The 26188-nt window shown below is 33.2% G+C and overlaps 1 protein-coding gene and 1 long non-coding RNA gene across 5 annotated transcripts in view; one reads left to right on the top strand and one right to left on the bottom strand.

Annotated features, from left to right (window-relative positions):
- LOC148230573 (uncharacterized) overlaps nt 1-5133 on the top strand; it is a 6756-nt gene extending 1623 nt beyond the window's left edge. Inside the window, exons 1-2 of the long non-coding RNA XR_015811122.1 lie at nt 1-373; nt 2749-5133. The exon at nt 1-373 is cut by the window's left edge and continues 1623 nt beyond it. This is a non-coding gene — a long non-coding RNA (uncharacterized LOC148230573). The remainder of the gene's footprint in view (nt 374-2748) is intronic.
- Nucleotides 1-26188, bottom strand: part of sbb (scribbler) — a 264527-nt gene that overhangs the window by 39072 nt on the left and 199267 nt on the right. For 2 of the 4 annotated variants that reach the window (XM_088195524.1, XM_088195522.1), the window contains exon 3: nt 6411-6531. In XM_088195524.1, the coding sequence (XP_088051650.1) occupies nt 6411-6531 (121 nt within the window). Of the gene's footprint in view, nt 1-6407; nt 6532-26188 lie in introns of all 4 variants that reach the window. The other 2 variants (XM_088195523.1, XM_088195521.1) reach the window with 1 other exon arrangement.

Genomic DNA, 26188 nt, shown 5'->3' on the forward strand with positions numbered 1-26188 from the left:
TTCCCTAATTTATACCGGCAAAGGAACAATAATTGATAGAGAATTTCTAAATTTACCTATTTCTTCACAAGTGGTAATGAGTTTGATGAAACCTCTACTAAATAAGGGATACTGTCTAACAATTGACAATTTTTTTAGTTCTATCGAATTGGCTGATTTACTTACATCATATCATACTGAAACTTATGGAACTATGAGAGCAAATAGAAAAGGCTTGCCCAGGAATATAAAAAATCCAAAAAAAGTTCATTCAGGATTTATAAAGGCATATAGGAAACGAAGAGTAATGCTGATGAGATGGAAAGACAAGCGCGACGTGTACTTTCTTTCAACTATTCATGGGACGAATACTGTAGAAATAGAAAAGAGAATAGTCCAGTCAAATAAGGCGAAATAAAGGCTAAACCTCGGAATGAAAGATACCAAGCTGAAATTTTGCAAAGACCTTCGTTTTGATGTTCTAAGGACAGGGTGAAAAGTCTCATGAAATATCGTGTCTGCTAATCAAGATATCAAAGGTCAAAGGTCACAAAATTTGTTTTTTTGCAAATATCTCGCGTTTTATGCGTTGCACTTCATTAGATGCTTCACAAAACTTGTAAAGCATAAAATTATCTACAAGTTTAGTTATAATATTTGTTTTGTATCATTAACCGTTTTTGAGATATAGCGCGAAGAGTGGGAGGCGTACATACGTTTATAGAATCCAGCGAGTATTTCTACCTGCTTAACTTGGTAAAAGCTTTGAAAAAGTAAACAATCGTGAAAAAAGTGGTCTCGGCAAGTCGTTTGAACCATAATTTTATTACTTTCTTCGTTATATTATTAGGAATTAAAAATGAAATATTGCTCGACAAGAAATTTGTGGGAAAAAATTGAAAGAGTTGAGAGATGTCCTTACGGAGTATGTACCAGATGATAAGAAGATCATTTCCAAATTAAGAGAAAAATATTTAACTGATATTATAGTTATAACGAAGATTGGATCATTCCCTATTTTTTCTTTTCGCGATGCTCAAGCTTAAGTTTTATCCATAGCTTGGTATGAAAATAAAAAAGGCACTTTGGAAGAAGAACACTTGCGCGTAGTGGAAGCTGCTGCGGCGATTATTAGAGAAGATATTCGATCTTCTGTTGTTGAGACCAAGTCTTATCCGCCCCCGAGTAAAATATTAATGAAGAAATTCCGAAAACTTTATTACATTTTCTGCAAGAAGTTATTATAAAGAACAGAAAAGGAAAGACGGGGCATTTTAAAACGAAATACACAGCTATAAGTCATGCTATAATGACTTCCATACGAAAACGGTCCTTTTCTTTGCAGTTATTAATAGGCCTATCTGTATTTCTTCATAGAAAAAATACAGATAGGCCAAACATCCAAAAAGACTTTTGGATGTTTTGTCAAGTTTAGGTTTTTTCGCTTCATATAGTGATACTGTAAAATGTTAAATTTCAGCTGTTTATCACCCACACCCTCGTAATCAACCATCATAGTCAAGTGCCTTAGTACAGTATGCAGCAGATAATGCAGAAAAATATTTATACTCTTGATGGCTATAATACTGTTCATATAATGGGAATGATAAAAATAATAACTCCAAAATCTGAAGTTATATCTGATGACCGCATAAAGAAATTTACAACAAAACCAAGTGCAAAGGAGTTAGCAGCACTATCACATATACCCCTTCTAGTGTATGAAAATCATGTCGTACCCGGATTGAGCAAGAGATTCAAGTTCAAAATTTTAATGATGTAGAAGAACTAACCGAACAAATATTTAATGTAGTTGATTTGTTGTGGAAGTACGGAAAGTGGAAAAATATCTCACCGTTGCCAGGGTGGAATGGATTTATTGAACAACTTACAAAAAACAATGAGAACTTTGTAACTTCTCGGATTCTGTTTCTTACTTTTATTCATCATCCTGTAAGTAATATGGACACAATTTACACTACATTACAGTGTGCTATAAACACTGCCAAGAAACATGAACAAAGAACATGCTTAATAACTTTTGATCAGCCGTTGTACATAAAAGCACGTGAAATCGTAGCAGCTTCAGATGCTAGCTCAGACTTGTCCAGAGTAGTTGTGAAACTAGGAGGCTTTCATATGCTTATGTCTTTTATTGGATGCATAGGGTATATAATGAATGGAAGAGGAATCAAGGAAGCTCTCAGTACAATTTATGCATCGAATTCTGTCGACAAAATGTTGGATGGTCCCGCTTTTGCAAGAAGTATCAGAGGCCATACGTATTACTTTTTGCATTAACGATGATGATTTTTGAAGATATGGAGATTGAAAGTTATAATGCTTTAGATGGGTTCATTCAGCAGATAACAATTTGCGATGTTTTCTACGAAACTGTGGAAGAATGTACAGGTAACTCTGGCTCCGTAGTTTACATAGCGTAATCCTATAAACGGATGCGCGCTTCCCACTCCCCGCGCTATATCTCGAAAACCATTAACCATACGAAGAAATAAATTACAACAAACTTGTAGAAAATTTTATTTTCTATAAGTTTTGTTAAACATTTAATGACATGCGACGCAAAAGAGGCGAGATATTTGCAAAAAAACGATTTTTATGACCTTTGACCTTTAATATCTTGATTAGCAGACACGATATCTTTTGAGACTTTTCACCATATATTTAGAACGCCAAAACAAAGGTCTGTGCAAAATTTCAGCTTGTTATCTTTCATTCCGAGGTTAAACCCTTATTTGACTGGACTAGAAATATAAAACGAACGAAACCAAAAGTGGCCATTGATTATAATTTTACAATGGGGGGTGTTGATCGAGTCGATCAACACCTTTCCAACTACCCACTTCCTAGAAAACGAGGGAAAAAATATTACAAAAAAATGTTTTTCCATCTTGTAGAACAGGCGCTATGGAATTCTTATGTGTTGTATAAAAAAACTGGGGGTTCTATGACACATCTGGAGTTTAGAATTAAACTCATAGAAAATTACATCGAGAAATACCATTCACCGGATTTTTCTTCTAAAGGTGGACGCCCCAGTAAAACACCAGACCCAATGCGATTGACAGAACGACATTTTTTGAAGTCAATTCCAGTAACTGGAAATAAAGATAGGCCTACAAAAAGATGTGTGGTCTGCTGTTCCAAGCGAGATCCCTCAGGAAAACGAATACGAAGAGAGAGTCGTTATTGGTGTGCAAATTGTGAAGTTGGTCTCTGTTTGGAACCGTGTTTCGAAGTATACCACACTAAATCAACTTATTAATATTATTTTGGGTGTAATTTATTACTTTTTTCTTTATTATAGTTATTTGTCTTTTGTTCAATTCAACTTATTTGTCATTATTACAGTTAGTTTTGTTTTAAAATTATTTAACATTAAAAAGGCGAAACGATTTTTTTTTTGTATTACGTAATGTTTTTCTGCATTTTTTTATTGCTTCTATGTTTTATTTTTAACTTCTTTTGGACTGAACAATTTAAACATTATGTAAACTTGTTAAATAAAAAATAAAATAACCTGATGTTTTTAATTATATTTTTGTAAAAAAAACCCTAGCATGAAGTGGTTAATTGTTATGAAGCAAAATTTAAAAAAAAAATATTAATATTTTTCATCTTTAAAAAAGAAGATCTTGCTATACTGATGCGTATGTAATGCATATCTATAATGTACTAATTATCACGTAATGTTTTTCTTCAATACTTATCAAACACCATTTTGCTTTGAAACTCGCTCGTGCGTTACAATCACGCACTGATCATATTACGTATTCAGAAAAGTTTAAAAAGATTTTAATAACGCTGCTTTAAATCACCTATTGTTATTATTTTATTAATACGTTATTCAATCTGCACATTTTCACTTTTAAAATAAATAAATAAAATATGTGGCTTACATGCAAAATCGAACACAAGCCGATAATTGAATAAACAAAGGCGATCAAACACGCGATACATCATAACCTCGGCCGTGGGCCGCAATAGAGGGGTTTATCTAGTGATTAACGATCGTGTATGTGAGAATCACTAACGGAAACTATATAAACACGTATCCACTCGGATGGCAGATGTGGAGCTAGAATGTGGGGGAGAGAAAGAGAGGCTTGACATGGAGGCACGTGGAAACTCCACAATAGGTCTAATCTACCCCCACCACAATAGCAGTCCCCTTTTACGTGCGAACACACACACGCGCATATAAGTTAGGCCACGTGCGCACTCATCGGCAATTATGTGGGATTAGAGGCGTCGGATAGGCCACGAGGTGGCGCGTCGGAATAATTGATCATCTCGCCCCGTAAGCACAAGACACGACATAACTCGGCGGTCACGTGGTGCAAGTTTCATGGGCCTTAATTAAAAAAATTAAAAACTTGGGCGAAACTGGGTCATCAAATATACGTAATACGTTTGAATAGATGCACAACCTGTCATCTGTTCCTAGCAACAGAAACAAATCAAATCGTAATTTGAAGAGTTGATAATTGACGCCATATCAATCGATTCCAAAAAAGCGAAAATTCACATGTGAAAATTTGTGGCCCGCCTTGTAATGTATTTGTTTTATGCCAGAGAAACGCAATCAACGAATCAAATTGAATCCACGCGTCCGGAGCGCTCGGAAATTAGGTGAATTTGGCTCCGGACGTCCGTGTTTACTGAAGGTCCGGTACGTGTCAGTGTACGGTAACAACCCAGACGGCGAAATTACAAATGGCCGCCCAACCCCGAGCTTAATTGAGCCGGAGGGCGCGACGCGAAAACCAATATGGCGTCGACGTGCCGCAAAACCGAATAGACCGCATTCTCGTGTGCGATTGCTGTTTAGCCAATATTTGGAACGTCCAGAATTCTGTTTCGAGCTTGGATTTCGAAGCTTAGTAATTATGCTGAGGAAATGAAAACTAATGATGATAATGATAGCTGGAAATGTGGTAATTCTGTGGTAACTAATACTAATGCGCGATGAGATTGTTTTAATCATATGCGGCCACGTGCATAAATGAGATAGACATACACATAATAATTATTTTTTATACAGCATTGAATTCCTGTATTCAGGACACGTTTCAACAATATAAAACTGAATTATATTATCGAATGTGTTGTACATTTGCGACATGTGTTCGCAATATTTACTTATATGTAATAAAATAATATATTTATAATATTATAGCATAGTAATCTTATCGTACACCAAATACTTGACATGAGTGCCTTTCCTAAACTTAAGCGGAAATGTTAAAAATAGATCACGGTTAAATTGTGTGATAATGCTAATATTGACATACGATAAAATGTTATTGCACAGTATAAAATAAATGTGAAAATATTTTGTAGCATCTAAAAAATGTATATATATTTTTGTTATATTCTAATAATTACCTCCTTTTAATAATAAAGGCAGAAATTATTTATTAAATATATAATGTGCCTTAGAGTTTGAGAAATAGCTAGTCAATGAAACGATCGTTCAATTAATGGCAATGCTTTATTAATGTAAAGCTATCGTTGATCACTGATGAACTTTTTCAATAAATTTAAGAAAAAATGTACTGTGTTCTATGAAATGCTGCGCGCGTTGGGTGCCGAAAAAGAGAGCAGTTATGAGACTTTTATAATTATTTAAGATTCCTGCTTAGGTGATATTGTAAAATTCATAAAGGTGTGTTCTGAAGACATTAAAAATCAATATTTGTATGTATATTTCCCGAATATTATTCAAATATGATTTTCTAATAATTAGCTATTATTTAATATAACATTGAATATGTTATATTAATTTTTTTTTTCGTTTAAATCAATCTTTTTATTTAAAAAAAATATTTCCTATCTAACAGTTTAGCTGTTAAATAATTATGAATACATACAAACACATGGATCAATATCGAATTTCACAGATGATAATTTTATTCATATAATTTTTTGGTGCTTTTGTAGTCCCGATGAATAATTTAATTCGCGCATGAATAAACTCGAATACGGCAATGTCGCATATTAATTTTGGGAATATCATACACTATAATTCATACACATAGTAGTTAAAAAAAACCCACATCTATACGTTATTGATACATTCCAAATTATAAATATTGGTTTTAAATATAATAAATTGCTCTTTGTCCATCCTATATTTGGGAGAAGAACGAGTTTGATTTACATAAATATATCATAATATATAAAATCGTTCCGCCTGTGGCTGTCAAACATTTGCGAATAATTAACCTCAGCAACACCAACAAGACAAGGTGAGCTAATGAGAAACACCATGATAATTGAGTCTAGATATTAATCAAGTTATGTTATGGACCGACTCATAGTCACAACTACGTAATCTAATATGTTTAACGATCGAAATATTATAAAACTTAGCCTAAGGAATAAAAAGTTTGGTCGATACTAACCACCTTCTGTCTCGTGCCAGACGATCCCCTCCAGAGTCACCGAGGTCCCAGGTTCACAAGGTCCCAAACAGTCCGGTTCGGTTATGGTACCGACACTTGTACCCACACACACATCAGCACTCTCCTGAAAAAAGGGAAAAAACCAATTAACACAATGGAACAAAGCACAGCCAGTTCACATTTTAATTTCTGGCTTTTAAATCAAGTAAAATACAATCGCAGCGGATCAAACTGAAACGCAAATTGAGAAAAATAAGCCAAAAAAGGACCGCCTGCTAATGGGAAGTATCAACTATAAGTACAAAATAAAAAAATGTGTTTATTGTACATTCAGAGAGACTTTCCTAATAAATTCATTATTGAAAGTAAGAGTTCGACTCATTGTTAATTTATGGTTTAATTATATTTTATAGAGATAAAATAAATACTTATTTTAGAAAACGTTTTTTTTGTCTTGGCAAAATACGTAAAAAACATTTTGAACCATTTTTTTTATATAATTGGTTTTATTATACCATATAAAACATTGTACATTTTAACTCGTGTACTACTATAAAATAATGTTATTATAGCGGTGTATAGATTTTTTGCTAACACGTATTTTTTATCACTGTATATGGAAAAGTATAACGTGTCGCAGGGATTGAACTTGATCACATATTTTATTGTGCCCTGATTTAAAATATAATTTATAGTCAAATTTATAATTTTAACCATTTTTTTGCCGTGCTATATATAATATCTACACGTTTTAGAAGTAAATCAGACCATCAATTCACATTTAACTTAAATCTGCGGCTTGTGTAATCCTAGCGAATCAATGCATAAAATAATAAAATCTATCTAACGATAGATTGAATATATCACTACTATAATGTTTTATATGAGCTTATTCAGAGACCACTAGTTTGAGCAACAATTAATTTACCGAAAGGGCAATAAATGACGTTTCCTGTTTTATCACATTTTAAATAGCTTAACGATAAATATGTAAATCTCCTTTATTCTGAGAAGCATTATCAAATAAAATTTCGTACCATACGGTCCGTCAGGGCACTGATAATATCGATCTTCACCCGAGTCGCAGTTACTCAATACACATAGAAGTTTGAGTAACTGAGAGTTTAATTAGAATCAATTAACTTCAAAACTACATAATTCATCAACGACACGCAAAATAACAATAAAAATGTGAGCTTCATTAACAATAATAAAACAACAGATTTGCGCCAATTATGCTTTACTTTCAAATCTGTAATTACTCTTGTAATTACGAATGGTGTGTGATACTATAGATTTTATTAATAAAATGGTTGTTGATGAGTTCGGAGGATACTCAAATATTATACATATTTCAAATCAGCGCATAACTGTGTGGCAAAAAAAAATATTAAGTGACAATATAATGATCTAGAAACGTCATTGAATCTGTCACAGACACAAAATCTACAAATTGTAATACGCAACAACAATCACAACAACAATTTGTGTTACATTGCGGTCAAGTGTGGAAATATGCACACTATGAATAAATAATTTGTGATGGTTTTAATTTTGTAGATTTTTTCTCGATTGTAAAAAAACCCGTTTTAACTATGTAGAAGAAAATTCGATCCAGTGTTTTTATGTTATCGATTTTATAAAGCAAGTTTTTCTCAAGGGAAATTTTAGATAACGAAAGGAGATTTATATTTCTCATAGAAAAATTAGAATTCAAATCAACTTTGTGTCAGAATAAAAATCATTCTTTATAAATACTGACCAATGAAAAAAATGTTTTTAACCATCTGCCAAAGTAACTCTTACCATTTAAAATAAATTCTGACCAATCTAATTTAAATTCTAAGCATTTAATAAAATTCTCACCTTTTAATATAAATTCTGACTACAGTCGTATTAAAAAATACGAGTCGTAAGAAAACTATTCCTATAATCAAGAGTTTGAGATTCAAGTTTAAATTAATTTGATGTGTACTTTGTATAATTGTATATTATAATAAATCATAATATAGTGGAATATGTTGCGACTATTTTGTCCATAATCAAGTAGCAAAATTCTCAAAAATAAAACTTCAGATGGACAACAAAATGGGTATTTTAAATAAATCATATAACTTGAAATTCCAGATCATAAATCTCTCCACAAGATTAGTCCATAAATGTCTTAATTAATTGCACACACACAGATGTTGCAATTAATTAGTTATTAAAACAATTTGTAATCTTAATCATGTTTTAAAATCGCCGCAAAGGTGGTCCCGCGTTCGTCGCTCAGCATAAACAAGGTAGAAAGCGTCTATCGCAAGATCTCCAGCGTTCCGTGGAAGCACTTGAATAGCGTTGTCCGAGTCTCGAAAACAAGATTATCAATATCCTAACATAATGCTATCATAAAGCTCGTTCGCATGAACGATCGTCCATCAAAGCCAGATTAACATCGTAGGTGCCAGATAAAGATAGAGCCAAAGTCTGAGAACCGGTCTCGGACTCTGACATCTCAATCGCCAGATCTAATTCCAACTATAAAGCTACCAAGGTGTGACCGATCGGATGCTATTCTATTACAAGGGCGACGATAATGGAATCAATTGAACTATCATTGGACACTGCAATGATACTTACGATCGAAAGCCTCATTATATAAATAAGCAACGGCAATAAATTTATATGTTTATTGCTTCATAAATGTATACAAATGCTATTTTATGTCAATGGTAAACAATAGCTCTGATGCTTGCGGTAGTAGGACTGCAAAGCCAATATGAAAAATGACACAAAAATTTAAAAAATTGCAAGGGACCGATACAGTTTTTCAACTCTGGAGCTATACTGGCAACACCGAGGAAGAGCGGCAGCGGGAAGCATGCATTATCACTATTAAAGATGTTAATGTCTACAACGTGTTAGCTATTATGTAAGAAGTAATGAACGAAGTTGCAACGTAAATTTTAATTTATAGATTTTTATTTAGCTAATAGTAATTTATTATATTTAATATATCCAGCGAAAGCACTTCAAACTTACTGAACAGCAATTGACCGAGATATATGATCATGATTACGACCACCTGGAATCTCGCACGGCCGATTACTTTAAGACACGTTCGACCTTGCACGTAATTAGAAACAACACTAAACCCAACGGTAACATGTGTCACTTTGGCACCGAACTTGTTTGCTGAACAAGTAACTTTAAAACGTCTACATTGCGGGAGGCAGATGCGTTCATGCATTACCCATTGTCTCGTCGTACAATCCGAAGCGATGGGGGCACGAGAGTCGAAAGTTAGCGAAACGGCAGCAGCACCTGCTCAATAATCGCAATTGATAAGTGTGTCGAGCCGCCGATTTTAATTGCGACGCCCTTATCGGCACGTCTATCTCTATACATAAATGTGTGTGGTTGCCCGGAGGCACGAAACCAGCTCGTGTGGTTCAATAATTGAAGCACCTGGCAACACCGAGTGGCAGGAACAACGCGTGCGCCGTAACGAGCCATTAAGGCGATTGAAGAACTTGCCTGGGTTGTTCGCAATCTCGGCGCCGGGATCCTCGTGATGGATGCTTTGGGAACGAAGGCTTAATGAAATCTGTTATTTGTGGGTGTAATGGTAATCCGAGATGTGTTGTAGAAATGCTAAGGTGTTAAATGATGAGGTGGGACTCGAAGCGAAATAATCTAGCGTGTTAACCATTTAATATCACAAGAGAAATTAGTATCTCGATGACTCCACTTTTATGTTAAAATTACTTAGTAATGCCTCTTCGTTTATTATATTTCTATAATGTGGTTTATAATATTAAATATACAGCAATATATTTTGGCCTAATATGAATATTGGCTAACTTATCAATGCCACTTAGCTTTATATGAATATAGTAAGTAATTACTTTATTTATATAAATTAAATTAAGACCATCGTCACCTAACAGGTTATACACGATGCGTCACGAGGGTAATAAAAAAGAATATGGGCTTAAACGAAGCTCATTCGCTCGTATAAAAGTTTGACCAACTATTAACTATTTTAGCCGGTAAAACGAGGAATGGCATTGTCACCATACGGACCACAGAATAAAGAATATATAAAAGCAGCGTTCGCGGTAAAAAAAACTCTGTCCACTGACGTCAGTCGGTCTTGTCACGCTGTGTGCGACGGATTTACACATTTATTTTTTCAAAATTCGGTTGTATATGTTCAGTTATGGAGTATAAAAGTCATAGTAGAAAAGTATCAAAGAATAAAAATGGCATAACTTTTCACGTATAAGCATAAATTAATACGTTTTACCTAACCCAAGCAAATTACTTTTTTAAGCGTCACTCGATCCGTCTAGCGCGTGTGTTTGACAGGACCGAACTTAACCGAAGTTTAAAATATATGAATTCATTTTTAATATTAATTTAATCGATGAAATCTGCAAATACAAATAAATAAAAGTTTAAAAACAGATTTATTACCACCTTAAAAATTATTTATATTGAAAATATCATCGGTGAAATATTTAGAAGACACATCTTCAAGATTTTGTGCGAACTGTTTTTTTTTTTTAAATATCGTTGTTTTAATTTTAGATTTTCCAAATATAAATGAATGACTGCCCTTGATATAAACACAATTTGTTCGAAACATTTTTCATTAGATTTATTTTACACTACCAAAAATGGTTTTCGAAAAATTAAAAAACATCCAGTACCTTCAGTTAATCCATCAAATATTACAAATAAAGATTTTGCGTCTGACTTAGATACTGTTTCAGAATCTCGGAAAAAAGTTTAGAAGATACCTTAATAAAAAGTCGTTTACGGACGAAAATGAAATATTTATACTCTCTTAGAAAACGGCTTAAAAAACTCAGATGCCGTCAACAGATAAAAAGACACTAAAAAAATAGTGACAAAAATTCGACACCAAGTCAAATTGGCGCTGCAAACGGCTTCAATTTTTATATTTTACGTATTTGTAAGGAACGGCCGTTCTAGTTAATTCCGTGTTCTGTGGTCAGAACACATATGATAATATCTTCAACCGAATCACAGTTAACTCTTAACCATAACAATATTATTTCATGTCGTGGTAATAAGTTCGGCAATAAACCTTGATGCTGGAGCCGAGAATTTAATTAGAAGACCTCAAAAACCTTCCGCGATAAACTTTGAACCTGGAATCAGCTTCCGAGTCGCCAAGTTTCGAAATCTTCGCAACCACAGGATTTATCAACGATATGCAGAATAACAACTTAACAGTTTATCAAAAATTATAACAATATATAAAAATGACTTTATAATTTTATTGCCTGACCTGTTAAAAAATAAAGTGCACTATGATGAACAGATAAAAGTTATATTCATAAAAATATGAGATATAAAATGTAGAATATTATTTTTTGTTAAATATATATACAAAAAATATTCTCTATGAGCTGAAGTAGCTCATTATTAAAAAAATTCTATACTGAAAATATACAACCTAATTTGATTTTAATTAATCGTCACGATATTCATCCGTGAGATTAGGAAAATTTAGGTAAACCTAATCCGTGATGATTGATCGGAATTATAATTGTGTTATATACACTATTTCCGATCTCTTAGACCCAATAGAAATTAAAAAACAATAAGGTCCATATGGGATTCGAATCCAAGTCTTTCAGGTCAATAGTCAGCGACGTATACCACTCGTCTAACGTGATGATTACTTTAATTCAATAATACAGTTGTTAGCTCTTACTGTAAAATGGACACTTGTTGAGTTGGCCAATTTAAATTTAATAGCATCGATATTAAGATTAAATATTAACAGATTGAAAATGAAACTCATAATACAATAGTTGGCAAATACACTTCTTTAAAACGAAAAATTAACTTTTTCCAATAATAATGAATGTGAGCCGAAAATAATAAAATAATAATGTATAAATGTGCAAAACAAAGTTATTGCAGATTACAAGAAAATGCAGTTTTAAATAGATGCAAACATATACAAATACATGTATTTAAAAGTTAGATGTAAATTATATAGTAGTTAAATTATGGGTATGGAAAAAGTTCTGTACAAAAAATTATGAAACTATTGTTTTTGCTATTGTAGTGATGCAAATTAACTGATACATAAATGACATAATGCGATCGTAGTTTTTTAATAGTCAGTTTTTTAATAGGGTAAATCTGTACCATCTGGTAAGTCAATCAGAATACCTTTTACTTTTTATTAATAGCGCATTTTTATAAATACAAATTCGAGTCTACTGTCCGGGACTGAACCCGCGGCCTCTGGGTTAAAAGTCTAGACATTACGGACTACGCTATTACGACCTTAATTGACGAATAAATCTAAATCGGTATTGAAAACCACAACGTTGAAAAGATTTATAAGTATAATATATAGTGTTACATCTGGTATTTCTATCAAATATATGTATATAACATCATAATAGAAACTGTTCCATTTGCATATAAACCTTTTTGCGTGGGTTTATCGAAAATCTATATAAGCACTGTTTTTTATGCGATTTTTATACAAAAATATATATTTTTATTTTAAAATAATATAAATTGAATCTAGAATATGTACTATATATTTATGAGTGTTTTGACAAACAAGACACGAAACTTTATAGAAAAAATATACAATGATATAATTATTGACATTATTAAATTACTTTAACATCATTCGACAATTGCCATAATCCTCAGATTTGAATTGTGTTTTGTTCCCAAAAGTATAATCTTTTCTCATGTAACGACAAAACATTTCGGTATTGTGTTCTACTCGTGATTTATCGTAACGGTTACGAGTTGGCTAGGTCAAAAGGTGATCATCATGATACGAAATCCTAAAAAAAAATGCCCGAGTTGTAGTCACGAAAAGCATCGTGGAGAAAATTTGGCTTCTTTTTAGAACACAACAGTAGTAAAAGAAGCGATGCCATTCCATTTTACGATCGAACCCTGACACTGTGCTCTAATCCTATCTGGATTTTGTGACGTAATCTGCAAGATAAGGGCGTTAAAGGTGTATCGGAAATTATATTGAAAGCTATGTTATCTAGTATTATTATTATATTAAACGCGTGTTATTTGAGTAAAGCATTCATTAATCTGAACACAGAACATACCCATATTCCAGGTAGCAACCTTACATTTTGATTAATTAACATCACGTGTTGAATTATTTATGTATATCGTGTTTTGAGCGTTGATTTATCTCAAATCCGCGAAGATAATTCAATTGAGCTATACAAAGCATATTACATTGTTTGTGGCAACAGGAATGCCTTTATAAAATATTTTAAGAACGAATAATGAACAGAAAAAAATATATAGTCGATTTCGCTTAATCGGGACACATTGGGCCCCAAACATTTTGTCCCAAATAAGCGGCTGGCTCTAATAAACAAAGTTTTTAAACTTTATTAAATTATCGAAAAAAATATTAAATTACAGTATACATATGAATACAAAAAAATAAAATAAAAATAAAATTATATTAATAAATAAATATATTTAAATTTAACTTTTAAGGTTAATTCTGGCAAAATAGAATTTATTTCATATTATATAGAATGATATATTATAGAAAAAAAGTTTTTTTATTTTATATGTAATTATCATTAAATTATTTAATTAAATATATATATTCAAAAGTGGTTGGACTTGGGGCAACATTTATTTAAAAAAACTTAGGACTACAAAGGGTTAAGATTCATAGTATCTAATTAAATTACATGCATTTTTCTGGCCAATTTTAAGTGGGGAGGGTCAAATTCTCTACCTGCTTCCCACAAAATGTGTTTTTGTAGAATTGAAAATGTACAAAATCAGCAAAGGATATTGGGATTCCGACATTGCCTACTTGTTTAAAATAACGCTGAAATCCGGTGATACTTTTTTTGCTTCCTGTTTAGTCACACATCATCGCTTATTGTTTGATACTTTGAATTAAATTTACTCTCCTAATTAAACGGAATGGAATTACTATTATTTGGTTTTTGTTCCTTTGGATTTGGCCCAAATAACCGGCTGTCCCGATAAACCAGTGGTCCAATTAAGCGGAATCGACTGTATTACCTTAAATTATAAAAATGAAAAGGATAATTTATTTGAATTGTCAATCTGACCCCATGTTTTAATATTTCAGTCTTTATTGACGCAGTGGATAGTGAGGCTTTTTTCGCAATTCCATTAAAATTACCACCCTCCGTCCCTCGCGAAATTATCTTCGACCCCCAGGGTGCAATTGAGACATAGCGCCAATCCAATGCAGCTACGATCAAAATGTGTTGCGCGTTTCATTCGCTGATTAAAACGTGATAATATCGCGATAAATTTCGTATTAATAATTCACCACAGCAATTTCATTACGTGATGATCGCAAGGGAGCTGGTTTACATTATAATACATATTCGCAAAGCTATGATATGCGGATGCGAGACAATTTGATAGTCAATCACGAGCAACATGTCCAATTCGCACACATACACGTGTACTATTAGTGGCTACGTTACACTCGATTACACAGATGCGATATTAATTCGATACGGGTGCTGCCTAATCGTAATTACATCGGGAAATTGTCGGCATTCCGAGTTGTTGAACCGAATATCTATATCTTCAAAGAATTTAATCGTGACCGCAGAGGGCACAGCGAGGTTGAAACAAACGTCTATAATATATAAATATAGCGGCTCGAAACTAAACTAGATATTTAACTCGAATCACTATTCAACACATAGTCAGATTCCAATCGCATACACAATTTATCATCAATACTATATCTAGATATGCATTCACATACCGATTCATTTTTTTCCAACTACCAATCAACCAAACCTGTCTACCGTCACCGTTGCTTTATTTATTCGTATCGCGCGTGGGATCACAAACATTATGTACATATGTATGAATGTATGTACGAAACCAATCTGACACTCGACCATAAACGCCAGAAAAAGGACGAAATTGATCATTCAAAACGTCTATGGAGAATCCTTTTTCGAGATGAGAGTATTACGTATCCGCCTTGGGACAACGTCAAATGTTTTCCACGGGTGTTTTATCTGGCCGTTGAGAGAATGATCAGAAATTGGATGTATAGCCGGGAGAAATAGAGAGATACCTCAAGTTATCTGGGCGTACTGTTCTGTGGGGAAGGTTTACCTTTTTCCGGGCGATTTGCCCCCAGAAAGAATGACAGATGTTGTTGACAACGTGGGGGTTGGTTACATATACACGTATACGTAACTATAATATATATTGCGGGTGTAATTTCACTTTTCGGCAGAAAAAAATATTATTGACAAGGGGAGGAAAAATATTTTTATTCTACATTATTGATTTGTTATAAAAGTTTTCATTTTGATTATTTAATTCTCTCAGCAAAAAAAATACTGTAAGACCACTAGTAAATTTTACAAAAAATATCTCATATAGAGGGTATTTAAGGGATGATTTGTTCTACCATCAATTATTAGAGCCGAAACTATATTTTTCTAAGTTAATATTTACAAGTTAATACTTGTAATAATACGTAACATTCGATTGGCTTTAACCAAAGATATAATCAAAACACTTTGATGATGTCAATATCGGTCGTATATACATATCTCATTTCTCCCCCCCCCCCCTCTTAAACCCTTATCATATATTTACTTAGTAACAAAATATTGACAAAGCGGTGTCAAGGTAAATCGGACTATAAAGCTCGGTAGTCCCTTAAAATAGTCGCCACCGTGTGTTTTCTTAACCCAACGGCATTATATTATATGTTTATTGAAAACTATACAGCGTGAACGCACTGAAACTCGTATAACTGTTTTCGGTATCTGCGGACGAATCTGCCAATTAGCAAAAACTGCCGAGCGGAAAAACTACATTTTAGCACTGCAATAATTTAGCTAACGAGAGAGAGTGGAAGAGAGAAGGGGAATCGCGAAAAATTTCCGGTCGGCCGGCCGCGGAAACGCGAGCAGCAAACACATAAAAGGATGCTGCCATGGACCAAATCGCGTTGAGCGTTATGCCGCCTGCATCCAGTTAGTTATTTATGGCTGCCGGTACCAACGTACCGACCCCCCACTCCTTTTTCCGACCGCGCGGTCGATGTTTTATTTGTTCGCGGTGAATGTGGTGTACGTAAACGAAGCGTCGCCGGTCATGCATTATGCATATACTACGTTCATATGTGTCTGTATTTTTGGATTGTTTCGCTATGATAAGCGATGGGAGGCTTTTGAAAATACATACGGGCGAAATATTCTGACGGATTCCATTATTCATGTCCGAAGCTGGCGATGGAGCGTTATGATGAATATTTTACACAACCTTACGGTCACCTCGCCGTCAAAACCCTTGTACAATAAACCAACGATGTATGCCTAATTTACTCCTGCCGAGTCAGCACATTAGGCGAATATCGTAGTACTGGGACGAGTGACTCGGCCGAGCACTACAATATACGACAGGCGTAATATAGACTGCATTAAACGGTATTTATTAACTGATATATAAAGCATAAATCATCTTAACCCTTTGAGCGGTATCGCCGTACATGTACGATGGTTGATATTTTACTGTTTTGAGGTACACCAGATTTACATACATAACTTAAGAAATAATAAATAAAAAATATTATAATAATATAGTAGTTTTTTAGATTGATTTCATTTTAAATGATTTATATTGAAAATAAAACAAATAAATGAAAAAGTACGAAATAAATAAAAAATATTTTATTAAACATATTCTAGCCTCTGAATTAATATAATAAAGACTTCCACAAAAGCCGAATAATACATAAAAATTATGTAAAATAAATTAAGGAAACACAAAAAGAGTATTAAATTAAATTAAAGCGATAAAACGTTAAGAATCACCGACTTTTATTCTATAATTTATTATAATTGCAATATATATATAATAATAATAAATAACAACAGAAATAATTATGGCAAAATACGTAAAATTAACTCACTTCTAGGTGTATACTAAACAAATTAACACATGTGTATAAATTTACTCACTACTCAAAGGGTTAATACATTAAATACCGTGTGCACAAATTTCTGTGTTTTATCATTTCAACTTCATATAACAAAATCACACGTTAAGCTGCGTATTTACTGTAACATATTCATTTAATTTTATTTAACTAAAATAGTTGAAAAACATTGATATCTGAAATTCCAGAGGCTCAAAACTTGGGTTAAAAAATCGTTTCAAGGCAGTTTTTAGATTTTTTTTATTAATATATTCCACATGTTATATATTTGTAAAAAATAAATCAGTTATCAAACAATTATGAATCGCGTATCAAGAAAATAAAATGTATTTAAATCAAATTTAACACTTTACGGTCAATATACGCGGTGATATTTGCACGGTACCCAACCGTGCAACTTTGACATTTTGTTTGATATTTGACAATGTAACAGATTTATTTCAACTAGTACTAACAAATACAATGAAAAACGCCCACTCAGCTCCAATACAAATACACACCCGTAAAAACTTATATATAGCAGTCAAACGAATAGGACATTTTTGACATGATATTTTTGTTCATAAATGCGTAATAAAATCTGATTTGTATAAAAAATCACCTAACACTCCGAATAGTAAGATTTTTTTTAGATGGAAAGACACAGGCTCAATCAATGTGGCACATTATCTCTTTGTACCACTGTGTTTATCCAATATATTTCATTACACGAAACTCTTTGAAAAATAAACAACGGAAACTGACACTTGAAACGTGATTTTAGTCACTAATTTGTCAGATAAAAAAAACACAACTCACGTGACAAAACGATAAGCCCCACACTGTCCGTTAACAAACGCGACATATCCGGTTGGATAGGAAATTTCGGTAACACAAAGGGTAACAAACCAAACGAACCCAGATAGGATGATAAATCCATCATCATGAGTGCTTACACATGTAAACGATATATAGTTTATTTTATTCCATCAGAAGACAAACACGTCTTTAAAATAAGACATCCATTGCTATCAAAAAGTCAAAGTGGTATTGTGTATTCAGTCGACTATATATATGTCAGAAAGCATAGGTCAGCAACCCCCAGCCCGCATATGAATTACGAGTGGTTTTATTGTATATAATATACAGCCAGTGGTGCGGCGAAACCCGCCTAGAACCGCGTCAAACATAAAAATTGTGATTTTTTTTAATTCTCACTGCACGGCGTAATAATTTTTGACGTAGAATAAAATTATAATACCACAGATTTTGTAACCACGTTGGTTAAATTAAATTATAATAACTTACGTGTGTTTGAAAATGTAAATACATTGAATTTCATATGTTTCGGTGAACAACCTTAAAAAAAATAACGGATTTTGCATTCTCCGTTTCCGTAAAATATCACAATTGTTAAAACTAAAATATGTATTGTGGGGCTTTTTAACGACATGCGCCATTAGTCACAATTTAGAGGTCACCATAACGGCCACTTAAACAACAAAAAGATACTTCGGGGCAGACTCTGGCGAGATATTGAGACTCACGGAGACTTGCACAGACACAAGCAAAGGCTAATCGATACGAGAGACATCAGCGGGTCTTACAGAGAGCATTACGAGACCACCACTAAACAGCATCAGCGAAGCTCCGTGACTTAAAAGACTCGCATCTTTTCCGGCTTTTATTTAGCTGCAACCTATTTAGCTGCGACTTAAAAAGCCAAAAGTATAAAATATATAAATTTATTTTGTAGCATGGAACTGTTGTGTTTTAGATCAATAATAATGTTATTACATTATATATTTAGCTTAGTAATTACAAACGAAGTTGCAGAGGGATGAACTATGTGCTTAACTTTAATAACCTTTAAGATATGATAAGCTGGATATATTTTATAAAAATGTTGAAACAGAAGCCGCGCCGCAAATTTATGTGCATTTTTTCACAACCTCCTTATATAAATCAAGAACTCGAAAAGTTAAAGCGCTTATATAAAGAGATTGCGAAAAGGGACAAAGCTAATTCCCACATCCTCCTCCGACCTACTTACTTCGTAAAAGCAATTTTTTATCCAAGAACACACATACACACATCCGTAATACCTCCGAGTAAGGAATGGAGAAGGCTCCGCCGGTAGACGGCGCTCATTCTGCCGTGTTTAATGTGCCGCCTTTAATGCGGAATACAAATGGCTTCATTTATAAGAGCCGAGGGTCTCGCTAACGAACACAGCCTGTGTGCCTACTACTTTGAGCCGCAAAGTTGCTCAGCACCAGCTACACACACTCAAAACGTGCATTCCTCGCATCCATTATAACATATACCGAGAGTGCATTATCGGCGTTTTATGCATCGAATTGTTATTTGAGCCAAGTTTGCTTCAGACATAAAGCCATACATGGAGATTAGGAGTCGTGCAATACCATACATAGTGAAATCCGTACGATATGGTCGATGTGTCAATATGGTCAAAAGTAATTTGACGTGAAAACTCAATCAAGAAGTGTTGAAATATGTTAATTGAACCAGATTCTTACTTTTTTCACGCGAGGAGGCACCAGTAAAGTGGTGCCCATTGTTTTGAGTCTTGACATAGCTTCATAGACGGAAAATTCGTCATCCTCATCCATATCGATCATTGTGAAGAGTTTATAGGAAAAACTTTACCGTAAAAATAAAAACAAAGCGTGCTTATTGGAGCAATAATCACTGAATACTGAACAGATATTAATCAACTTGTTGATATTTTTTGTAGGTAGGTTTAGTTTTGCACAATATTAATACAATTTATTTACTATGATATGTCACTGAATAGTACAAAATAACAACAACTCTCTTTACTTGTAATTGTAACTGACAAGTTTCGTTTTTATAACCAATAACAGTTAAATGTATTTTTATTTACTTGTATCTAAACTTGAGTGAATGTATTCTACCACACGTTGTATGGAAATATTTCAAAACGATGCATCTAGACATCGGTTGCATTACGTATATTAAACTGAATTTAACATGCAGAGAGAGATGAGATACGACGTAAACCAACATCCGATTTCGATATCAAAGAAGCATCTGCGAAATGAAAACGTTAGGGGAACACGATCAAAATGCTTTTAGCATACCTCCGACGATCCTTATCGCGCACGCTGAGAGCGCGACCAACAAAGGGACGAAGTATCAATATTTATCGGTTGCATCGGTTGGATAAACTGGTCGGATATCTAAGGCGATTTATGGCGAGCTTCTAATGATAGATAATGGCATCTGTTTAATGTTTTTTTGATTACTAGGTTGACCTAAACCAAAACTTAATGACATTGAACATAACCGGTTTAGAATTCACGTGTGCATTATCCACATGTCGTGTTCCAAGAAATGATGCATCACATCGAGATAATATTCGCATGCAATCCTGATGTTTAAAGCCGCGTGAGATGTGTCACTCGACCGGAAAGGGTTAAAAAAGTGTTGGCAGGAGAGCTTCAAGTCGGTTATTTTAAGAATGTTAAAATAGCGCATGTAGCGACGGATTCATCGGTTGAAAAACTGCTGATTAATTTGAGTTAAAATACGCGAGTGCTGAAAAATAAAATAAATAATTTATAAATTTGAGTGGAGATATTTATTTTCAGCGAGTTTAACGAACTGTGCTTCGCCTTTATGAATTGGACGAGTGTTTTTTTTTTATATTGGCTGCACTCTTTCTATAGTATTAGTTAAAATTTTAAATATATTTTAGATATTTACTGATATATAAATATAACGTACACTCCAATATCCGAGTGCAGATTATCCATGCTTGAAGCATATAAAGAGCGTAATACAGTCATTTATAGTACGGAAATTTATCTGAAACACATAAAACTTTTGGTGATTAGAAATGCAAGAAAAATAGATTTAATGAGATTGAAATAAAAAAAAATCGAAGTAAAAGATTTTTTTAAGTGTCATGTACAATAGTGGGCAAAAGTTTGAGGCCACTTAAATTGATACGCTTATATGAAAAAAAATATTTCTCTAATTTCCTTATGTTTTTATATAATTCCAGTCACAAATAACGAACAGAACTGAAATATCTCGAAAAAATATTTATTTTATTATTAACAATAATTAAAAGTTCTATTTCGAAAAATGTCCATAACATACAAAAAAACGATAGGAGAACACTCTTTTATTTTATGCAGATGCTTTGTTATTCAACGATAGTAAAATATCAATTTGGAAATGTAATTATAAGGCGGATGGATAGCATGGTGTCATATTTCATATTCCTCATATCCCAGCGCCTTTATTTTATACGATTCGTTGATTTCTCACAGAAAGTTGTATATCCAGTTTTGGGTTCCAGAACGTCGTCAAAAAATCACGATCGCGTCCTCTTTTTCTATGGTCACTCAAACAGAAGACGAAAGGAGTGATACTGAAAATACAAGTGAAGAAGATTCTAACAATTATATTAGCCACAAGACTTCTGTTGAAAATTTACTGGACTATATCAACCAAAGGAGGTTCGAATATAACGATACATTAGCTCTGAGAAAAATCCGTAGATTCTCAAAAGCAAACGAGAATCACAGATTTTCTTAATAAATGAAATTGTTTTGTATATATATTATACATATTTTAAATACAAATAAAAATTGATAGCTCAGATTATCTGTGATTTTCTCTCCAGCATTAGCCCGGATAATCGAGATTATACTGTACTTAAAATTCGAATACAAATTGAACCGTCTAATACTACAGTCGATTTGCTGTACTATATATAAATAAATAGAAAACTACTATGTTTGCATTTGCGTCATTGTTCCTCCAGATGATATTATTTACGACTTTTGCTAATGTCTCGACGATTACGTATACAGAAAAAAATCATGACCGATCTAAGAAAACATAATGTTAATTTGCTCTCAACATTCTGAAACATATGCTATGATGATCTGACATCTCCATAATAGCAAGAAATCATAAAAAAACTGAAACCAACACTGTAAAGTGTGTATAATTAACTTTTCACATACATCTGAGTAAAACGAAAATAGTTAGAATTAATTAGAGTAAAACCAAGTAATCAACATAAAAATGCAATTTTCAACTGATATGAAATGTCCTCTTTACAGGAATCGACCCTCTGTGTGTTTTTCATTCCACAAAACAACACCATTCACAATACATGCTTACGAGGCTTTTTTTTATTTTAAAAACATCCCACGAACAATCCCATTTTCGCAAACTCGACACAGAGACAACGGGCCAAAACCCCCGGTATAAAGGCTTCTAAGCAACCCGTCGCTGTAAGGACGGAGAGAACACGGCGCAATTACATCCGAGTTAATTCACCGTACGTTTCGGGGATATCAGTGGCAATTCAAAGGCGAAACATGGACACAAAACAACGACCCTCCGAATATTACACCGAAAACGACCCGCCCGGGTCCGTGTTTATCCTCGGCCCCGAGACAAACATAGCCGGGCTATAAATTGTCGAGTAAAAATCCCGCCTCGCGGGGCAATTAGCCGAAATGAGACCCTGGACTTGAGTGGGTGGAAGAAGAAAAAAAGAGGGTTTATTTCAATTTTCGGCGGTCCCAGCGCAACAAGAAACACCATGACGCCATTAATCTGTCTTAACTGCGTATGTATAATATGTATAATATATCCTGCGTTGGCGGGGTGAAGTTTTTTTCGTTTTTACCCTAGAAATCCCTTTTAGAAACCCTCTCCGGCATCCCGTCGCCAAAAGTCGGAGATTCCGTGAGATTAATGAGTATGTTTTTGTTAAGAGATGAAAAATTAAAGCATTTATCATGTCGGCGATTAGTCGCATAAAGAAAACATCACTTCCATCGTTGGTGTCTTTATAGACGTTGTATGGGTAACTTTCAAGATGAGTTTTCAAGATAAATTTAGATGCGGTGGATGTAAAACAAGATGGGGGAAGAATGAGTAACATCTGGATCAAATTTTTGAAGCGAAAGAACAGTTTAAGATCGTAAACATTTCAACATCTTCAACTAAGAAAATATATAACTAACCCCTTATCCACGCCTTAAAACTAATTTGCTGTAAATTGATTGTTAATAGTATTATTTTAAAAATCATACAATTCTTGTTTGATTTTAAGTAATTACTTAATACACGAATAACATTGTATAATTGAATAGACATTAATCTAGATCGACACATACTTTTAGAGAAATTGAGATCATAAAATAGTTGTATAGTATTATGCAACTAAGTAAGCATGTGGTGCATTAAAAAGTAGCTGATTGATCTTAGTAATTAATTATGATGCTTTTTTTACTAGTAAAAAATATAGTAACAAAATAATACATGTTAGTGACGCAATCTTCCAACTAATATCATTGAAATGTATAATTTATTTTTTACTTGAATGATTAGCATAAAAATGTTTATTGAACATGAATAAAAAATGCAACACCTACACTCATCTAATCAAAATTTTAATGATAAAAAATAACAAGCATAACAGTATTATAATGAGAACTTAATGACACTTGTGCTATTAATCTAACATTCTAACCCATAAATTCCGCATTTAGTACAACAATAATTACTTGCCAAAAATATATAATTATAATTTCAATTATATACATACATTTTGTATAATAAAGCAACACAGTTATATATTAAAATAGAAAACAGTAATATATTCAGTGTTAAAATTTTAATTTATAATTAACAGTTTAAATTAAATCAAATAGTTGTTTAGTTGACGCCGAGTCTTAAACATAGTATAAAAAAGACTATCGAGATTAGTTAACATTTTTATTCATAGGTTCAATAAAAAGTTTAACATAATTTTTGGGCACTATAATACTGAACTTTCCTGTTTAAAACGAAGATTATATTAACATAATATCTGCAATAAATACTATTCTGTAAAAATAAATAAATGATAATTTTTGTTATCATAGTGATGTGATTTATTGTTGTGGGTACCCATTGTCATGTTTCTCAGTAACAATTTAAAGATCGCGATGACATATTTTTAAAAAAAATATGGAAAGCGATTATCAACGAAAATTTTGATAAGTCACGCGTACGAGAAACACCCTTTTTTCGCCAGGCAAAGCAACAATTATGAGCCACGCCGTACAGTTGATTTTGGGTCGTCGACCAGAGCAAAGAAGACAGCGCACTTTTTTTCTTAATCTGGCATTAGAGTTTCTTTAAAACAGTCAATAATTGTATTATTTTGTAATAATAAAATTTGTGCCTAATTGAAAAATATCTTGATTTGCGTCTCCATTGGCAACCCAAGATCCAGATTTTTTTTGTTATATTAAATATTATTATTTACACAGTTGCTAGTGACACGCATTATTATATATACGCACGGATTACGATTTAATTTTTTTTTATCAAAATTTCAAATGAGTTTGTCGGGGTTTCAACTGCCAGCACCGATCATTTCAACGATCGTTTCGAACAAACAAAAAAAGAGAGCAAAAGTCTCGAAAGTCGAGCCCGCACACAGTGTATTCACATAGCAATAGGAGAGATATCTCGCGACCAAACAATTGCGTTAATAATTGGAAATATTGCATCGCACCGCATAATAGCACATCCGTCCCGAGATGTTAATCACTCATATGTACCGCTGAAAAACTACTCTTCTAGCATGTGTAGAATATTATTGTCAGAAGAGAAATCAGCTGATATGAGCGAATAGTGCATCATTATCATGACAGATTCCAGCTGCTTCATGAAATTCCAGGCGACAATAATACAACTCGACACTCCAGTAAGGACTCCGACGTCCATGGCTTACTATTTCAAATCCACCGCATGATAGCAGCATCTAGAATTCTATATATATGTGATAATTTATATATGTGTATTAAATAAAGTGGAGTCAGCTTTCCCGGCGTCTATTTGGCTGCAAAATCACACTCCTGTCACAAGTGGTGACCCATACGTGATCCAATACCAGAGAAGTTATTTTATTTCATTTACTGGTTGTCTTTTAGCACATAAACTTCTTCAGTCATATTTTGATAAGATTGACTTATGACAAAAATAAAATTAATGCCATATTTAAAACATTGCACAAGTTCATACGAATCAGATTATTTCTTTTTTGTGGAAAATAAATATAATTGAATTAAGTCTCAGCAATATAATAATATTTAGCCGTGAAAATTATAAAAATACTATTTTAATACAAGTCACTTAGTAATAATATAAATTAAATTAAGTTGTTAGTATTAAAACAATACAGGCCGATGGCACAGCATGTATGCCATGTTTCAGCTAATAGTTACTGTCCAGTGACCAACCGTATTGTGTTTCATGTCATCTAATGAGGTTGAACCGTATAACCACGCGGCTTGTATAGTGTTAAAAAGCACTTTTGGGTAATGAATTCGGCAAAAAATAGATTTAATTATGAAAAACAGGGTGTAATTTTACCTAAAAAATGGTTATCTTATCATTATTTGTGGTAAAAACATTGCTGTACAATTTAAAAAATCTTTTTGTAGCAACGTTCGTGCGTCACCTTCATGTCAAGAGTCCCGAAACGAATGTGTTAAATCGTTCAACGACCGGTTCTCAGATAAACATAACCATAGCATGATTGCGTCGCATTTTCATGAATATATTTTTTAATGATATGATTAAACACGACTACTTGTAACATAATTCACAAAATGAATGAGCAGCAATTTGACTCGGCGCTCGTTGCAATTACAAACACACGCTATAAATTGCACGGGTAATTACCTTTTCACGACAAGTAACTCTTTGCGTTGGGTCATTCGATCGATTAAATCTT

The sequence above is a fragment of the Plectrocnemia conspersa genome, unplaced genomic scaffold (genome assembly GCF_051122295.1).
Source record: "Plectrocnemia conspersa isolate PC_06_02 unplaced genomic scaffold, ASM5112229v1 ptg000010l, whole genome shotgun sequence".
Taxonomy (NCBI): domain Eukaryota; kingdom Metazoa; phylum Arthropoda; class Insecta; order Trichoptera; family Polycentropodidae; genus Plectrocnemia; species Plectrocnemia conspersa.